Here is a 17,401-nt window from a genome sequence, read left to right on the forward strand (position 1 = left end):
CCTTCTGCATCTGTGGGATGCCGCCATCGTGATGTTAACAAAAGCACATGGTGGGATTAGGCAGCACATGGTAATGTATAGGCAACAAAACCACTTGGCGACTAACACCAGGACGTCAACAAACTTGACGAATTAGGCACATGGTAGGTGTAGAAACTCCCCCAAAAAACATCAGATTCAGAGGGGAAGAAAACACTGAACTGCCGCATGAAAGTCTGGGTTGTGTTTGATCCATCCACCACCCCTCTCGCGTGCCCTATAGGGACCTTATAATACGATGTTAAAGGCAATTTTAATCCGATGTCGTCTAACGACGTATCATGTAAAACTGGTTCTGTCTGGCCATGTTCTCAACTGACGTCGACTGTCGGCATATCATGCTGCCGTGGCAGGTGGCTTCTGGCATCAGGATCTTACTCTGAAAGTGCTGCAAAAGCGTTAGTGTTTGATAATATGATATTAATAACGGGCTGGATTGGCAGTTCAGCACAGTCAACAAGAAGAGAAATGGAAGTGAGGAAAGCAAACAAGGAATTTAAGTCAAGAAGGTATAAAAGTAAAAGTATATTGTTGATAGTTACATTCAGTTTCTCCACATGAGCAGTGCTAAAATGTAGCTTCAGAGACTCATTTCCAAACCTGGGGAAAGAACAGTGGGAAAAAAAACCAAGTTCTAAAGCTTTAGTGGACAAGCCCAAATAGTAGCTTTGGATGTCATTCATATACTGTAAATACCATATTCGTAAAGCTTGTGATTGTGTGAGCAAGTCGTGCAAGTAAAGCAGTACACAGTAAGTGAGCAGGACGACAGAGAACAGTGAGACACATGGCAGCTATAAGGGGCTCCAACCTGTGAGATTTTATTTCTTCAACACCTAGACCACCCGTTTCTCCAGCTGGGTGTTTAGGAGTGAGGAGTGAAAACAATGTGACAGATGGCATCATTAAGTAATTCCTGATATTTTCTCTTTGCAGTTAGAGTCCTGAGAGCTTATCTATGTGTTACTGCAGATTACTTCTGTCTACTGTTAAAAGGCTCAAACTGAGCATTTAATATGCATGAGTGATCAGTAAAATGCTGTTTTACTTAAACTGCATTTCAGGAAGGATGCAGGTATACTCAACTTCCTGGTGCTGAGTGGACAATGTTACTCCATTCACCATTTTGATTCCTTTAACCCTTAGGGCCCACTTTGATATTAGACACACTCGTATTGCTCTGCACACAAAATGTACTTTTCAAAAATTTCAATTAAATTAAAAAATTTCATACATTAATATTATTTTGTACTTTCATTGAGTTTTTTGATCAGTCAGTCCTAATCATAAATTTCAAATATTAATTTTCAGAATTTTAACCCTTTAAATGCCAGATTTTTGTCATAATGCCACTATGTTTTTAGATGAAAAAAAAAAAAAAATCATTATTATCAATACACTACATGCAAAGTAGATTTTTTTTTTTTGTATTATCACAGCCTGGGATGTATCAGTGATTTCCAGCAACACTGATTGTGACAGTGCTCTTAATGGAAAGCGCATGTGTTTTCTCTATATGCAAAATATGGTAAAAATGATGTCATCAGGTAGAAAATAGTAAAAGTTATAAATTTCATGGCAAAAGCCCAGAATGACACCCATAAATAATACAATGCTTGAATGCTGTGGGATCAAAAATTGCAGTTTAAATGGGTTTTATTTGCACATTTTTTGCACTTAACGTTATGAATGTAACAATTTTGTTTACACACTGTATTTTAGACTTATTGTAGGAGCAGTGCCTGAAATTCCAGGATTAAACAAAAATACACAACCTTGCCAATATGTATTCCATATGCATGAGCACAGCCACAATTATCAAAACGTGAAGAATGAAAAGTACATTAGGGACCCCAGACAGTTCCGAAGAGTTAATATGATGTCCCCCACATCAACAAGTGGTGATGAGTCTTTTTTTGCACGTCCACCTGAAGGAAGCCAGATGCACTTTTTCGATTCATTAAGACCCCCGAGGGGCCGATAAATTTCCCCCCACCAAAATCAATATATGGGTCGCTTTTTCACTCCTCATTCTGGCTCCCCATCGCCTGGAGAAATAAACAAGATGAAGGGGATCAGCGCACACACTGCTGTCAGACTTCATAACCCTTATTTCCCACGGGGTCGTGCTGCCGCCATTGATCAGACATGTTGCAAGGCATTGTGGGGGGTGGTTTGTGAATGAGTCAGGCCCTCAGTGTGGGTAGTTTACTGTATGTGTTGTGTTTGGGAGCCAACATCTGGAACCAGAGCCAGTGAATATAAACCCATTGACAGAGAGCATGTCATCCTCCATGACTGATGCCCCCCTCCGATGGGTGAATCTATGCCACGTTGTTTTCACCTGGAACTGAAGCTCCTTGTCAACAGTACAACCAATGCCAGATTTTTATGGCCACTAACAATATTGATTTTGATTATTTAAATTCAATCTGACAGCTTATTTCTACCAACATTTGTTTGGCGACATTTTTTAAAGGACCTCTTTGATTTTCTTTTATATGCTGTGTTTTTAGCTTGTTCTGCTGCCCCCGTAAAAATGGATTACTGCATCTCTAAAGAGCTGTGATGGAGATCCTGAGCAGAACATTTAACATAAAAATAGGCTTTTGCTCTGTAGTAATGGCGTCGCAGCTTCTGAATGATCTCAAACAAATCTATGGCAAAGATAAATCCCTGTGCTGCAATTTCTTGCTAGTTATTAGTCAACACGTGTGATACCAATATATTGTGTTATAAGATATTGGCTTTAGTGTGATGATGTTTTTCTATTGCATTCTGTAAAAACAGATCAGATGTGAAATTAAAACATGATGGACAGGAAAACAAACAAATCCATAGCACCTATGGATTGCATTGAGTGTATTTTAAGTGCATTCTCATGCACTGTACATATAGCTACAATTTTTTTTTGTAAAAAATTTTATGCAATAATTTTTGGTGAAAATTATTGCATCAGAATTTGTACAAACCCAAGTAATCATGAGCCAGTAATTTGTGTTATAACCAATGTATTTATAAAAGGCTGTAATTATGTGACCAACAGGCTGACAAAAGTAAAGAAGGAAGAAATATAAAGAGCAAAAGTTTGTGTAATGAGCCACGAAGTTGTGGTGACTTTCCCCTAGGAGACCAGTGTTTTTGTCCCGTGTGAAATCAAGTGTTTTTTGAGTTATTTTAATGGATGTCATTGCCATATTTCTTTTTTAAACCTAACCCACATAACTTTACATTAAGTGCATATACACAGAGTATGTAACTTTACATTAAGTACATAAAGTAATGACACCTTACCATGTTTCCTTTCCTTGAACAAACTGTGGTAAATTTATGTTAAGTACATAACATAAAGCCACTCGTGGGGCGCTAATTAATTAGAAATCATACGAACCGCTGTATGATGTTACGTTGGTGATCAGATGGCTTGGAGAACCAGAATTTTTTTCGTTCTTCGCAATCAGCTTTGTTTCGACTCTTTGGCAAAGTCGGGACAGTTTTGGTTATTTCACATTCAAAATTTCTGTATTTTATCTCTAGTTTTAAGTGGACAAGCTTTGTTGAAAAAAAGTTAATGACGCAGACTTTTGTGCACAAACAATGATTTAGAAATATATATCACAATTTATTTGTAAAACTGATGTAAGAAGTGGGGTTGCTATATGTAGAGCCAAAGGAAAAGGACTGACTGCAAGCTAAAACAGTGAAAATATTCGCTCTTTTTTAATTTATTAAGTACAAAACAAAGAAACCAACAAAACAACACACACACACACACACACACACACAAACACAAGAACAGAAAAATGAAATAATGATGTAATGTACAGAACTTAACGAGGCAAATGATAAAAAAAAAAAAAAAACAAACCAACTACTTTTAACATTTTGCAGTTACTGTCACTTGAATTATTATGATTATAGATTGTTGTATGGGAAATCTCATAAATATGAAATATGGAAGAGAGAAGGAGAAAAAGAAATAATAGGAGGCCAAAATATGTTTTGTTGCTGGCCCCTATTCCCAGCAGTACAAAGCTGAACCTTTGTGTCGGCACTCCTACCTGCTCTCCCAAACTGGGGACACACCAGCCACCAAAAAGAAGAAATAGCTGAACTATCCCTTTAAGTGTTGAGCATGTCAAATTTAACTGATAAACTAATAGAGAAGAAATGGAGGTGAAGAGAACAGTGCTGAGTGCTGGACTGAGGCAGGCTTGTTAAGCAGCCTTAAATCAGGCTTTACGTGTACAGGATCCAGTGGCAGATGTAATCCCCTGATCAGCTTGCTGTGTGCGTCTCCACTGGGTTCTCAGGTGGTCCCAATTTGATCGTCCCTAGCCAAGGGGGGATTGGTCGGCTGCAGATGAGAGACAGCGTGCCTCAGTTCGACAGCACGGATGTGCCTTCTGATACAGCGGAGAGATCAGACTGCGAATTAAAACGCACCAGAATATGACACGACTCAAGCCAGGCCCGCTCATATTTTCAAGGTCTTCTTCTCACACTTACAGTATTGATTTAGATTCAATGGCTCATCTCGCCGTACCAGCAGATTCATTAGACGGGTGTCATAAACATCTGTCCCAAATTTAGCAGTTTAACATTGAGGTATTATGGAGCAATAGCTTCTTCAAGCAGCAAGCGCCCTCGCTGTGCATAGAATGAGAATGACTGCAGCGGGCTGCCTCCTCCTTCTCAAGGCCGCAGCCATCTCTCAGAGCTGCGTGTCATCTCTCAGCCTCAGTCTCTCCCCGCTATGCTGTGGCAGATGTCTGATGATGACTTGGCAAGATGTTTTAACAGTGAAGTTTCTCAGACAACCTTAGGGTAACACTTTGGAGCGCATTAGCAAAGTCGTTTCTATTGTGGATTTCAAGATGCATCAAAGATTTTTGTCCCTTTTTCTTGTGTAATACGTTTTTTTATTTAACATGTAATCTCTAACTTTACTTCGCAGAGTTTTTTTGATGGCTGGGATGTCACAAAAAAGAAGGACAAGACCAAAGGGAGGCATGACAGCCTGCTTAGCCGTAAGTATTATGAGAAAACTGATGCTGTTGTTCCTTGGCTCAGTTTCAGTCTTATTTTTACTGTAGCACACCTTCACTTTTATAGCTTCTCATGCATACACTGTAAAGTACATTAACATTTAACGACACTACTGCTGTGTCTTATGAGTCTGCCAAAGACAACCAATGATTATTTTTACTCCCAGTGCAATGGTTGTTAATTCTAGAGGAAAACAACTCATGTTATTCCAGTTAGATTATTTCAAATTGCTTGTTTAACAGTAGCTTTAATTGGGTTTTTGAAATGTTAGCCTTGATGGCAGGTAGGCTCAATATCTTAGCTTTAATGCAGTATGTTGTTCTTTTACAGTCATAGTGGAAAAGCCATAGAAATATCAGTAATTATAGTCATTATTGAGTATGATGGCAGGTTTCATCACAAATACAGCAGCCTGAGAGTACGTCCAAATGAAGCCAGTTACATTTGTAAATGCATCTTTTTCTCTCCATTTCAGCCCTCCATCCAAACTAAAACTGCATGCCAGATGATTTAAAAGGAACTCTGTCATGTCTAACTTTCTCTGTAATTCATTTTAAAAGCTGATAGCAGAGTTCATAGCAGAGCTACTGACGTTGTGATTATAAAATAATAATTTGATGACCAAAGTGCAGAAGTAGTGTTTATGGGCTGAGATGAGACAACTGTCTCGCACTCGTTCAGTTGTCTGACAACAGACACAGGAAAATATGTGAATGAAAACAACCAATTGTTTAATTTGGCTGCTTTAAAACACTGTACAGGTGACCACTGACACATGTAACTCTCGTATCCTCTCTAATCAAGTTCTATAAAATTGTCTTTTTGACCAATAATTCATTGCATGGCTAAAAATGGGAATTTTTTAAATTTATTTCATTTTTTTTAAATTTAACTTAGAGTGGAATTTAAAAATTATTTAAAAAAAAACATAAATCTAACATACCTAAAGCTGTAGGAATCCCTTTGAAAAACTCAAACAATTAGTTGATAAAATAAATCAATACATTTTCAGGGCATTCATTGGCCATGTAGTGGTCAGAGTAATACTTTGGAGTGTGTGTCCACATTTTTATGCTTGAAGGGGTAGTTTGGATTTTTTTTTTTGAAGTGGGGATAAATTAGGTACCAGTATCAATAGTCAGTGTGTTGTACAGTAGATGTCGGTCTGCACAACTGAGTTTGGAGATGCAGGCTGGAGAATCACCATATAGGCAATGTACTGCTGTGGATGGAGGTTAACTTACCTTAAACTGAAGCAATCCTGATGTAAATCTGACAGTTAGTTGATAGATAAATAAATAAATACATAAATAAGCAGGGCATCCAGTGGTCAGGTTGTGGCCTCATCCTAACCTTCACTTTATTTTAATGTGTTGACACATAAGACCTGGGATCTGCTTTTGTATCAATAAAGGCAACTATATTGACTGATAGGCTGGATTTTTGTTGTATTCTATAATCAGAGACCTCTAAATCCTCTTTTATGTGTTTTAGATGATCGCCACCGAGTCAAGCTCCACTCTCTGCTTGCAGACCCCAGCTCTGATTATGTCAATGCCAACTACATCGACGTAAGTCACCTAGAGTCTTATTAGTCCTCCTCCTTCACCTCCCTCATCTCTGGCTTTGCTGATCCCACAGCTCCGCCTCTACAGCTCGTACTAGTCATCCTCTATTGTTGTGGTTGACCCAGTGCTTGACCGGAAGACATCTCCACACACTGTCTGAGGTTGTGTGAGCTCTCTGTTACTCAGAACTGAACTGTCATTTATAAAATACACCTGCGGCATATAGCATGACATCCAAGTGTGCTTCTACATGCAGGCTTTGAGGCGAGATTTTTTCTCAGAGATCCTACAAGAGCCCATAAGCTCGGAGCAGCGGGCCTCATGACTCACCCAAATACTTTTGTAAGGCAACATTGCCCCGCAATTGGACCCGATATAACACAGCTGATCCTTTCATCTACTAGAGATATTTTGATCTCACCTACAGTTCAGCTCGAGTGAGTATCTCAGGGAGCCTATCCAGTCCCAGCAGCAGCACGCGCTCCTGCAAGATCCTATCTCAGCCGCTTTGCATTAGCCAGACCAAAACTATCTGAAGGACAGTTACTTTTTCTTGCAGCACAGGCCAGGGTCTGAGATCTGCTGCTCACTCATAATGGAGAGGTCACTTGAGGGGGACTGTGAAAGGCTCTCAACATTTCTGCCTTTATTTTTTGCCGCTGCCTTGCTCTCATCGCAGGGTTCAACCTGAGTTGTCATGGTCTCTGCATGCTGTATTACGTCCTTTGTTTCTGCTGTTGTTTGCTGAACAAAAGGAAATGTAAAATGGACAGAGAGGGACGATTTGGTAGCGTATGCCTGACTCAGCGTATGTGGGTGGCATTGGTTAAAGCGGAACGTCAAAGCTCACAGTGCCGTGCGCCGACACTTTATCCCCTTTACTGCTCCGTGAGGGCTCCATTAGGACGAACGCTCCAAGGACCTTTGTGTCATTAACTGTGCCGTCTACAGCGCCGCCCGCATGTCATGCCAAGACCCCTGGCTCACGACACGGCAGAGAAATGATTCCAAATGATTCATGGAAGAAGCCAAGGTTGGAGTAAATGGAACATTGCTTTTTTTAAAGGTTAAACCGAAAAAGTTTCAGCGCTCTCTGCTCTCATTCACATGCAGGTTTGCATAATTTTTTCTTTGGCATGGGTAGCGAGACATGACATTTTTGTGTCACGCCTTTGGATGTTCCTTTTGTTGCTGACAGGTGTAACACAAAAGTGACACCATCATCAGCACACTGGGTTCTTGAACGATTCTGCGTTCACTGTCATTAACGCCCACTCACGTAGTGTTTTCTTGCTCTGATGCTCAGGATGGGATGCTTGTCACACTTGTGTTGGAATAAGGAGTAATGAGTTCAGAATATGATAAAATGAATGAGCATGGGAAATAATGGCTGAGCAGACACATCCAAAAGCTTACTTTCCTTGAATGGCAGAAAAATTCTGCTTCTTCTTAAAAGTCATTCTATTTTATAAATTTTTGTCTGTCTGTGTGATGGGGGAGGGCAGGATAACCCAGTTTATGTCACCTTTGAAGAATTACAGTTTCATGAAACTTAGTTCACACAACTTTCAAACATTTAACCCCTTGAAACCCAAGCAAACGGGCTTGATTTTTGTCAAACTGTGGGAAGAAGGCAATGAGAAAATTAAGACAAATATCTCTAAAATTGGTGAGGAATTATTAAAAAGGACAAGAAAATAACTACAAATCACCAAAAAAGGGAAGTCAATAACAGACAAGAAAATTACTTGAAAAAATGCCTAAAATAATTATAATTCTTTACACAGATAGTTTTAATTACATGACTGTGATAATTACATTTATCCACTGCTTTATCTATTTATCTATCTATCTATCTATCTGTCTGTATGTATGTCTGTCTGTCTGTCTGTCTGTCTATCTGTCTGTCTATCTATATTTTCCCCATGAAATTTTAATTAAAAATATCTACAGTTATTTCCGAGTTGCTCATTGCTTTTTTTTTTTTAAATACTTGTGAAAGCCACCTCAAAGCAGCACAAGAAAAGTGATGTCAGTCCAGGTCTGAAAGGGTTAAATTGGTCATTTCCTGTCGGTTAACTAACAATGTAATCACCAAATCCATTTTGAAGATCTTAGATTGCTGCAACAGTCACATGTGGCGAGAAACACAAGCAATCAGATAGGCTTTATATATGCTGCCAGGTTAGCCAGACTTAAAGAAAAGGAAGTATGTAATTAGGCTATCACTAGGGAGGGCTATGCTATGAGATGTCATGTGTGTTTGTGTGTGTTTTAGCTTGTGTCTGACAAAGCAAGTCCCCTGTCTGGCGAACATGTAGCTTATTTTGCAGCATTTAGCTGTGGTGAGGACCTTTCTCTTTTTAATTCTTTCCCTCTGTGCGCAACCTTTTTTGTCGGTCTAAAGTGTTATTGGTAGAGAAACAGGTAGATGGTTGCTATGTGTGTCCCCATCAAAAAAATCATGTCCTACAAATTGTGAAAAGTGGCTTGTGAACAGGAGCTCTGGCTTTAGTGCATGAGTTTGCTGCCTCATACCTGGATTCTGAGAGGTTGAAATATCGTTATTAAAAATATTGGGTCTTACAAGACATGAAACAGTCTTAAATTTAAATTTGTGAGGTCCTTATTGCCACAAACATTTGATCTGGTTTTATTAATCCATCTGTTAATTTCTTTTGGTCAAAATGAGTCAAGCTCTTAGTTGTCAAAGTCCAAATTTCTGATGTTAAAAATGTTTAAACCCTCCTCTGAGCCTAATACTGGATTTTAAATTAATATTTGCACTTGTCTGTTGGCAAAATGTTGATGAACCTAACTCACTCTGATTGCCATATTCTGACATAAAACCTACCTCTGCACAAGCCCACATATACTTACCTTTATAATTACCTGCAATGCTTGAATAAAAATAAGATGGCTTGTCCAAAAATCCCTCTAATTTTTTTATTTAAAACTATTCGACAAAGATCTTTTAAAAGTAAGCTCCTTTCACTAATACACAGCAAACCCGAAATGATTTAATTATCCACAGGAGCTGTATGTAAGAACGAAATTGTCAGAATCAGTTGAATCAGACTTAAAAAGATCTTTACCCTGCCAGCTCACCAGTACAAAGTTCATGTGATGTCCGATTGAGCCCATGTGTGAATAGAGCAAGTGATTATTCCAGGAACTCACAGCGGGTAATCAGGTGTGTTAACTGGCATTTCTGTCATGCAATTTGCAGAAAACTAGAAGAAAAATTAGACATGGGTGTTAGGAAGAAGCCATTATACATGAAGACAGCAATGAAAATGTACATCTGGAGAGTTTCAGGACCTTATTTTGGTAGAGGCCAACGCAGAAATAATCAAACAAATTTAAGGAATGGCAAGAAATCTGTTGTTTATGACCAAATTATGAACCAGCTATGGGGCCGCAGCATAATCCATGTCATGTCTTGCCTCCTGCACTCTCTACCCAGGTGCCACCCCATGCTGAAACCAAATTTCTAGTGGGTGAAAACGCTTCAGACTCGAACATTTTCCTCTTACGTGCTACATATGTGAAAGGGAAACACCTGATTGTCTGGACATTGTCTGGACTTAATATGAGACAACGGCTGAAGTGTCTGACTCTGATACCATGTAGACACCCTGATTCCTGGTTGCTATAGTATCGCTGGTGAAGTCAAATGCTTGTGGCCAAAGCGACCCTTGGCGCTCCCAAAGGGATGTCCTTTTGGTCGGTAGCTTAAAGGTATCGAATTCCGGTACCCAGCCCTTTGAGCCATTATCCCTACCATGCCCTCTTTCATTACAGAACTTGCTAAAGTGTCGTCTGGGTTATTAACACCAAGGACAACTCTGTGTCATCACCAGCTTCAGATCCCAGACTCTTTTCTCTCTCCCCCTCTTCACTTAAAACTATCGAAATAAAGACGTAGCATGCTAAAGGTGAGTGGGATTAGAGGACATTAACACAAAAGATGGACTGATTTCTATAAAGCAAAAGTGGCTTTTAGCATAGAAACATGGGAATTTGAGGCTTTTGAACATTATTCTCTCCACAGGTCCTGGAGGCAAGCTGCTCTCTAACCATTTCATTACCCTCTTTTCCCGGTCTTTAATCACAATAACTAGCTCTTTTTTCCTCCTACTTTCTTTCTCTCTCTCCCTCTCTCTTTCTCTCTGTTTTTCGCCCTGCGTTTTCAACCTTTTGGCATCTCTTAGATTCGGATAAACAGGGAAGTAAGTATCTTCCTTCTCTTTCCCTCCATCTCCTCTGCTTTTTCATGCTGCCCCCTATTGCTGTCCCTGCCAGCCCTCCATGGCTTCCCTCCAGCAGCAGATCTTCCTTCCCTTTTCCGCTCTGAGCTGCTGAGCCTGTCCGCCGTCACTTTTCCCCAGGGTTAAATTCTTTCCAAACTGAGTGCAGCAGTGTCCTCTTTCATAGTGAGGTGCTCACCTTGGGTTCTTGCTGAACATCAGGCTGTCTTATAAAAGGCCTGATCGTATGCCACAGAGAGGAGTAGACTAGGTCAGATATGGCAAGTCAGATCAAAGAGTTCATTGTTACTACGACTCAGCAAGCACTGGAAACATATTCAGTGACAGTGAACTTGGGGGAAAGAGACAGTGCAAACAAGGTGTGGGAACTGTTTCAGAGACACTTACAGACTCTGTCTCAGGGCCCATGTTCATCAAGCATCTCAAAGAAGAGTTATTGTCGGGTCAAACCACACATGCAAGCTAACAGGTGAAAAAAACTGAATAAATGTACACATGTTGTAAGAGTGATGAATATTTCAAATTTTAAAGTTTCACCGGTTGGTCATTTTAAAAAAAAACCAAAATGCTTCATCAAAGACAGACTGCAGTTATACTGTGGGAGCTAGTGCTTGGGATGATATTTTCTCCACCCACACATTGACTCCACAGGAAATGAAGTCTTACAATTTTTGGCAACAAGGAAATGAAGCTACAACAGCGATAATTTTGTTCCCTCAGAATCTTAAGTACAATGGTGGGTACTTTTCAGAAAACACATCAACCACCAATCGTGTGTGTTTTGTCAGATTTGGCAAATTACTGCATATTTTTATCCTTAGGCTTTTTGTACACCCACAAGCAACGGTGCTCTTTTTCTTATTCCACTCTTCATGCATCTGATTTTTAAAATGCAGGCTGTAAGTCATTTAAATTTGTTGATCCCGCAGTTTGACTAGAAAGAAAAAGCCTTAGGTGTTGCAAAAAAACCTGATCCTGGTCATTTATTCTCAGCGGAGCAAGCCTCAGACCTCCCTTGTAATGTCCTCCAGTGCTCTCTGGCAGGATGTTTCCTATTAACATTTAAAGTTTCAGCAGTTTTCCTACAAGCCACTATGAGATGCATGATAAATATGAATTCTGATTTTCATTTACTTACATACACCAAGGTCAGACTTCCACTAATTTGTCACAGGTTGCAGTCAGAGTGAGCCAAATTCGTCAAAGCAAAACAGATTGAAAGTTGTTTTTCTGATCGTATTGATAAGCTCCCCACGTCTTAAATGACTGCATGTTTATATTTTTTTTTTTCCCCTCTCTCTGATCCATTGTGAATTCACATTGCTTGATGTTTCTCCGCTCGCCTGCTGTTGTCAAAATATGGTTGCCAAGGTGACAGACAGGAAACTGGTCGGCCCAGGGAAACTCAGCAACGGAGGCTCATGGGAATGAGGGTCGCTGCACTCTTTCATAGCGATGGCCATCCATCTCAACTTCCCTCTGTGGCATGACAGTTATGGAATGTAATTTGTGTTCCTGCCTGGCTGAATACGTGATATCAGTGTGTGTGTGTGTTACGGGGGGTTGTTGTTGTGTGTGTTGGGGCATCTGTACTGTGTTTGTACAAATGTTTACTCCATACAACAGTGGGAAATCGCTTTACCCATGAGTGATGGGAGGACGCACTAATCTTGATTCTTGGGATCTGTCATGATTGGCTGCTTTGCATTCAGCGCACAGCTTGGTGGAGGGCCAGGACGCCGCTAATAGCCTTCAGAGCGTGCACACTGTATCATAACTGCACTAATGCCAAGCTGTGCAGAGAGGAGACAGCCAGATCAGTCAGTGTCACTAAGATAGAATTACTCCCAGAGCTGAAGATCCCTCACTTGTCAATCTACCTTTTTGATCAGCAGCCCAAGCAGCATGCAAAGCACCGCTTGCCGGGCCCCGATTTTTGAAACGCAGCACCCTCACTCTGCATGTAATGACCTGGCTCGCAGACAGACGGAGAAAAACTTGAATTAATGCCACTTCTCTCTGCATTATAATTCAAGTGTGAACCTTCACCCAAACTCTGCCTAAACAGTGTGAAGAATTTCGCCAGTCAAAGGCATTAATGTATTTTAGCAGAGCGTCATCGGCGTAGATGAGTTTTCATGGCTGCTGAAATATCTTTGGTCCAAAAGTGGAAATTTAGCAGTGCGCTGACATCAAACTCAGCTCTAAGATGAATAAGAGATGTCTTGATGCTGAAAATGGAGAAAGAGAATGGATGGGGAGTGGTGAAATGAAAGTTAGAGGTCCCTGAGTCTCATTTCATCATATGCTCTTGTAATTATTAACTCTCTCCCATCTCTTTTTCTTTCTCCCCTCCACTCTCTCTGTCACACAGGGTTACCAGAGATCAAATCACTTCATCGCCACGCAAGGTGAGTGTAAAAATACCCGGCGGCACTGTTTCACTGCTAATGTTTGCGTTTGTTTGGTGGCATTCTTTACACAGCAGCCCAGCTGACGATATTAAAATGACTTCAGTAAATTATTAATGCGTAAACAACAAGGAGCTGTTGTTGCCTCATGCTCACATCTGGATTTCCACCATAAAGCATCACTTTCCCCCGCCTGTGAGAAACACTCCCATAACAATCGACTGTAACTGTCAGTCAATCTGCACTGTAACACTACTGACTGTTGCTGCCTGTGAAGTTCCGCGTTTGTGTCTCTCCTCCCCGCCATCTGCATGTGTGGTGCACCATCTCTCTGATGTCAGTTTGATACACTATATAGGCTGCGTTCCCCAAGCGCCACCACACACACACACACACACACACACACGGAGAGACAGACGGAAAGAGGAAGAGAAAGAGACTGAGAGAGAAAGAGAGCAAGACTCTTCTCTTTATTCTCACCCGGCTCTGATCCTATTTATTCAGTGAATATGTTTTTCTCTTCGTAATCCCCCTCTGATTTCCTTCCATCTTTCACTTTGGTCTCAGTTCTCCCGCTTCAGAAAAGTAACCTCCGAAAATTCCTCTCCCATTCTTTCACATTTTGCTCACAAAGTCTCTGCATTGGAGAGTGCAGGCAGAGGTGGGAAGAGTGCCACAGAGTGCTGTTCAAGTAGGAGGACTGGGCAAAATTCTCTCAACTAAAGTTACTGATTTAAAATGTTAACACCGCTTTAATTTACGAAATTGAATACCACTGATAATTTTCATGACACAACAAATGTAAACTTACATTTCACATGTTTATTAGTTTCTTGTGCGAAAAATACTCGCTGACAAAACCTAAAAAGTATTCACATTTTTAATAAATTTAACTTATTTCAATATATATTACTGAGAAAATCATATGCAGTGCACAAAAACACAGAGAGGACAGTAGGTTTATATGTACATACATGATGTTCTGTGTAAAACTGGAACATAGAAAGTTACCACACCAAAAATTTTGCATCGGAGCAAGAGTTTGGTCCCCCTTTTATTGAAGTTAATGGGGCGGGCACGGAAAATCACACTATAACCTATCATATCTAAGGTGCTTCAACTTTGACTAAAAATCCTTTCACCAAACTGAAAAACACACATTACATTACAAGATGTTGACTGACATTTTTCCAGCTTGCCCAGCTTGATAGGCTGGTCACACCCGCATGTCCAGCTGGTGGCCCACCCAGCTAAACCATCAAAGACCAGCAGGAACTGGGTCAGGACCATCTAAGGCAACCTTCAACCAGCTAAAACCATCTAAAACCAGCTACAGCTGTTTTTCAGCTGTTTCTTTCAGCAGGGAAAGGTCTATATTACTAATTTGTACTAATTTGGCAAACCCCCCATCGCACTAATTTCAGATCATTTTTTGTCACTACATACTGTTTTTTTTTTTGTTTTTGGCACTTTGCATTTTGCAGTTCGTGGGACATTTTTTGCCAAGTGGCTCGTCAAACCAATTTCAGAGGTTTAAATGCTTATTAAATGGGTCTAAATGCAGCACAGAAAAACTATGTTGATCCAGTTGTTAAAGACTCAAATATCATGAAAAGTTTAAAGTTTGGCTAGTTACTGAAAATCAAATACATGTTGCCAACAATACTACCTTCTAACAGCATGTTAGCCATCTTGGAACAAAAAGGGCTTGAGTTATGCAGCTGACAGACAGAGTCAACAGAAAGACAAACGCCCACATTAAGATAAAAAAAAAAAACATCAGTCACTCAGCATCACATAGTGCATTATTTAATCTGGTGGAAGCATTTTTCTGTCAAAGATGAAACAATGCAGATATGATGGGTTTATAGTGTGATTTGCCGTAACCGCCCCTTTAATTGACACTAAATGCTGTCTCCAATGCAAAATTGGAACACTGTCACTGATGCCGTGACCTTAAAGTCTCCTAGTTTTCCGACATACTGCTGCACCTATGCTACTCTATATGGAGAGTTAAGTCAAACTTGTAACACAAGTTTGGTTGCGATAGTTAGTGCACAGGCGTACCATATCACATATTACAGGTAACATATTATTTAATTTCCATTTATGTGAAGTTGTCACATATTGCATCAAAAATGGACCCTGAAATTTTTAGCATCATCCAGTTAATGTATACATCATACTGTCTGCAAAGGAAGTGAAGCGCGAGCAGATGGACTGAAAAACGCCTTCTGTTTGGGCATGCTGTTACGCTGCATGCGCTTTAACGCATCCCAAAGTGAATTCTTACACTTCAGGTCCGTTCTCTTCCCTTTTATGTGTGTAACTACACTTAATACTGTCCCTGACCACATCCTGTCGAGACGCTGCACTGAGGCATGATATGTACACATGACTGACGATGGTTAAGCCCACAAAGTGCTCAGTTAGGAAACTCAGTCACTAACAGATCATTTGACTTGGAAAATGTCAAACAACAATTGATGTTTAAAAATATGAAATAAGAGTTGTTGTTTTTTTTACTTAAAAAATATATATTTACAACAATAAGGCAAGTCAGCCATAATATCTCAGTACAAAAAAAAGAGGGAAAAAAAATATAAATAAATATACAGGTTAGAAATAATACAATATAAATAAAACAAATTATACAAAACAAAGTTATTTGGTCTTCATTTGTACTATATTATAAAACACATTCTTGTTCAGGGTCTGGTAAGTACATTTCTACACAACTGGGCAGTCCATTTGCATATTAATAAGATGCAGGTTGAAAACGTACGCCAAAGGACAGTTTTTCATATATGCAATTCATGACTTTCACTTGTTTGTTGTGCACGCCATACAATACATGCACAGCATCATTAACGCCATCACTTGCCCCTCACGCTATGCAGCAAACAACATGCTCTGCAGACTCGTGGCGAGCCTGCGGTGGTCGGCTGTCACGGCAGGTTGAGGTTGATTTGTTGTATCTTCGATGAGTCTTAAGGCAGCTGTGCTTGTGCGGCAGGCAGCAGGTGCTCTGGGCTAACTCTCTATTATGTCCAGAGATGAGGGAGAGGGAGGAGGCGGGTGAGGTGGAGGCGGACGAGGAGGAGAAATGCCAAGCACACTCTGAAAGCCTGAGTCCAAAGCGGCAGCGCGTTGTGCTATGCATACAGATTCACCCAGCCGCCGGGATCACACATCATCTGTCTCTCAGCCGACTGCCCCGTCCCTCTGGCGACGCATTAGCGGGCTTCTCCCGCTGCTGCTGAAAAATTAACATCTCATATCAGTAATACACATAGAAACCAAGGCGGTGATTGCTGACAGGGGAGTGAGCTGTGAATAACCCTGTGAAGAGGAGGGAAAACAGCAGTTAAAGTAGCTGCCCACGGGTTCATATTAAAACGCAGCCTGGCATCGGCTCATCTCAGGTCAACTACAGTAAAGACCAGTATCTGACTGTGTATAAAAAGGAAGGCTCTGCACATGTCATGTTTTTTTTAATAGGCGAGTAAGGTTGTTTCTCTTCTCTTCCTTCTCCTATTGTACTGCTCAGCCTTCACAGGTCTTTGCATGTTTGGCCCGGGGCTTGCAGTCAATGCATACCTTTGGATTGATCTTGTTCGGACAACCGTGGAATAAAAAGTAGTAAAAAAACAAGCACTACTAACGTTCTTCATGCTTGTGGAAACAAAAAACCTTTATAGTATGATATGGGCCCTATCTTAAACCCAGCGCAAAGTGGCACACAGAGCAACTGCCATTGATACTTTCAGGGTGGCGCAGTTGTTATTTTCAGTCAGCAGGGACACTGGGCGCGTTTCCATTAACCTTCAAATTGCGCAAATTGGAGTTGCTTATATAAAATACACCCAATAGAAGCAAATCAATTAAAATAAAAACTCCTAATTATCGCAAAAGAGTTTTTACACTCGCATGAGGTGGTATTTCAGGTGATTCAAAAAAGCCCTATTTCACAAAACTGCAGTGGAAACACTTTTTTGGCTTTTAAAGGTCACATGATGCTGTGACAGTGCGCTTCTTGGTAGAAACTGGCTCCCTCGGGCAT

At 40.4% G+C, this 17,401-nt stretch overlaps 1 protein-coding gene across 1 annotated transcript in view; it reads left to right on the plus strand.

The window, feature by feature from the left end:
• Positions 1-17,401, plus strand: part of ptprua (protein tyrosine phosphatase receptor type Ua) — a 251,377-nt gene that overhangs the window by 200,188 nt on the left and 33,788 nt on the right. The window contains exons 18-21 of the mRNA XM_042506534.1: positions 4,997-5,069; positions 6,583-6,659; positions 10,871-10,888; positions 13,302-13,338. Of these exons, the coding sequence (XP_042362468.1) occupies positions 4,997-5,069; positions 6,583-6,659; positions 10,871-10,888; positions 13,302-13,338 (205 nt within the window). The remainder of the gene's footprint in view (positions 1-4,996; positions 5,070-6,582; positions 6,660-10,870; positions 10,889-13,301; positions 13,339-17,401) is intronic.

Source organism: Plectropomus leopardus, chromosome 18 (genome assembly GCF_008729295.1).
Source record: "Plectropomus leopardus isolate mb chromosome 18, YSFRI_Pleo_2.0, whole genome shotgun sequence".
NCBI lineage: Eukaryota > Metazoa > Chordata > Actinopteri > Perciformes > Serranidae > Plectropomus > Plectropomus leopardus.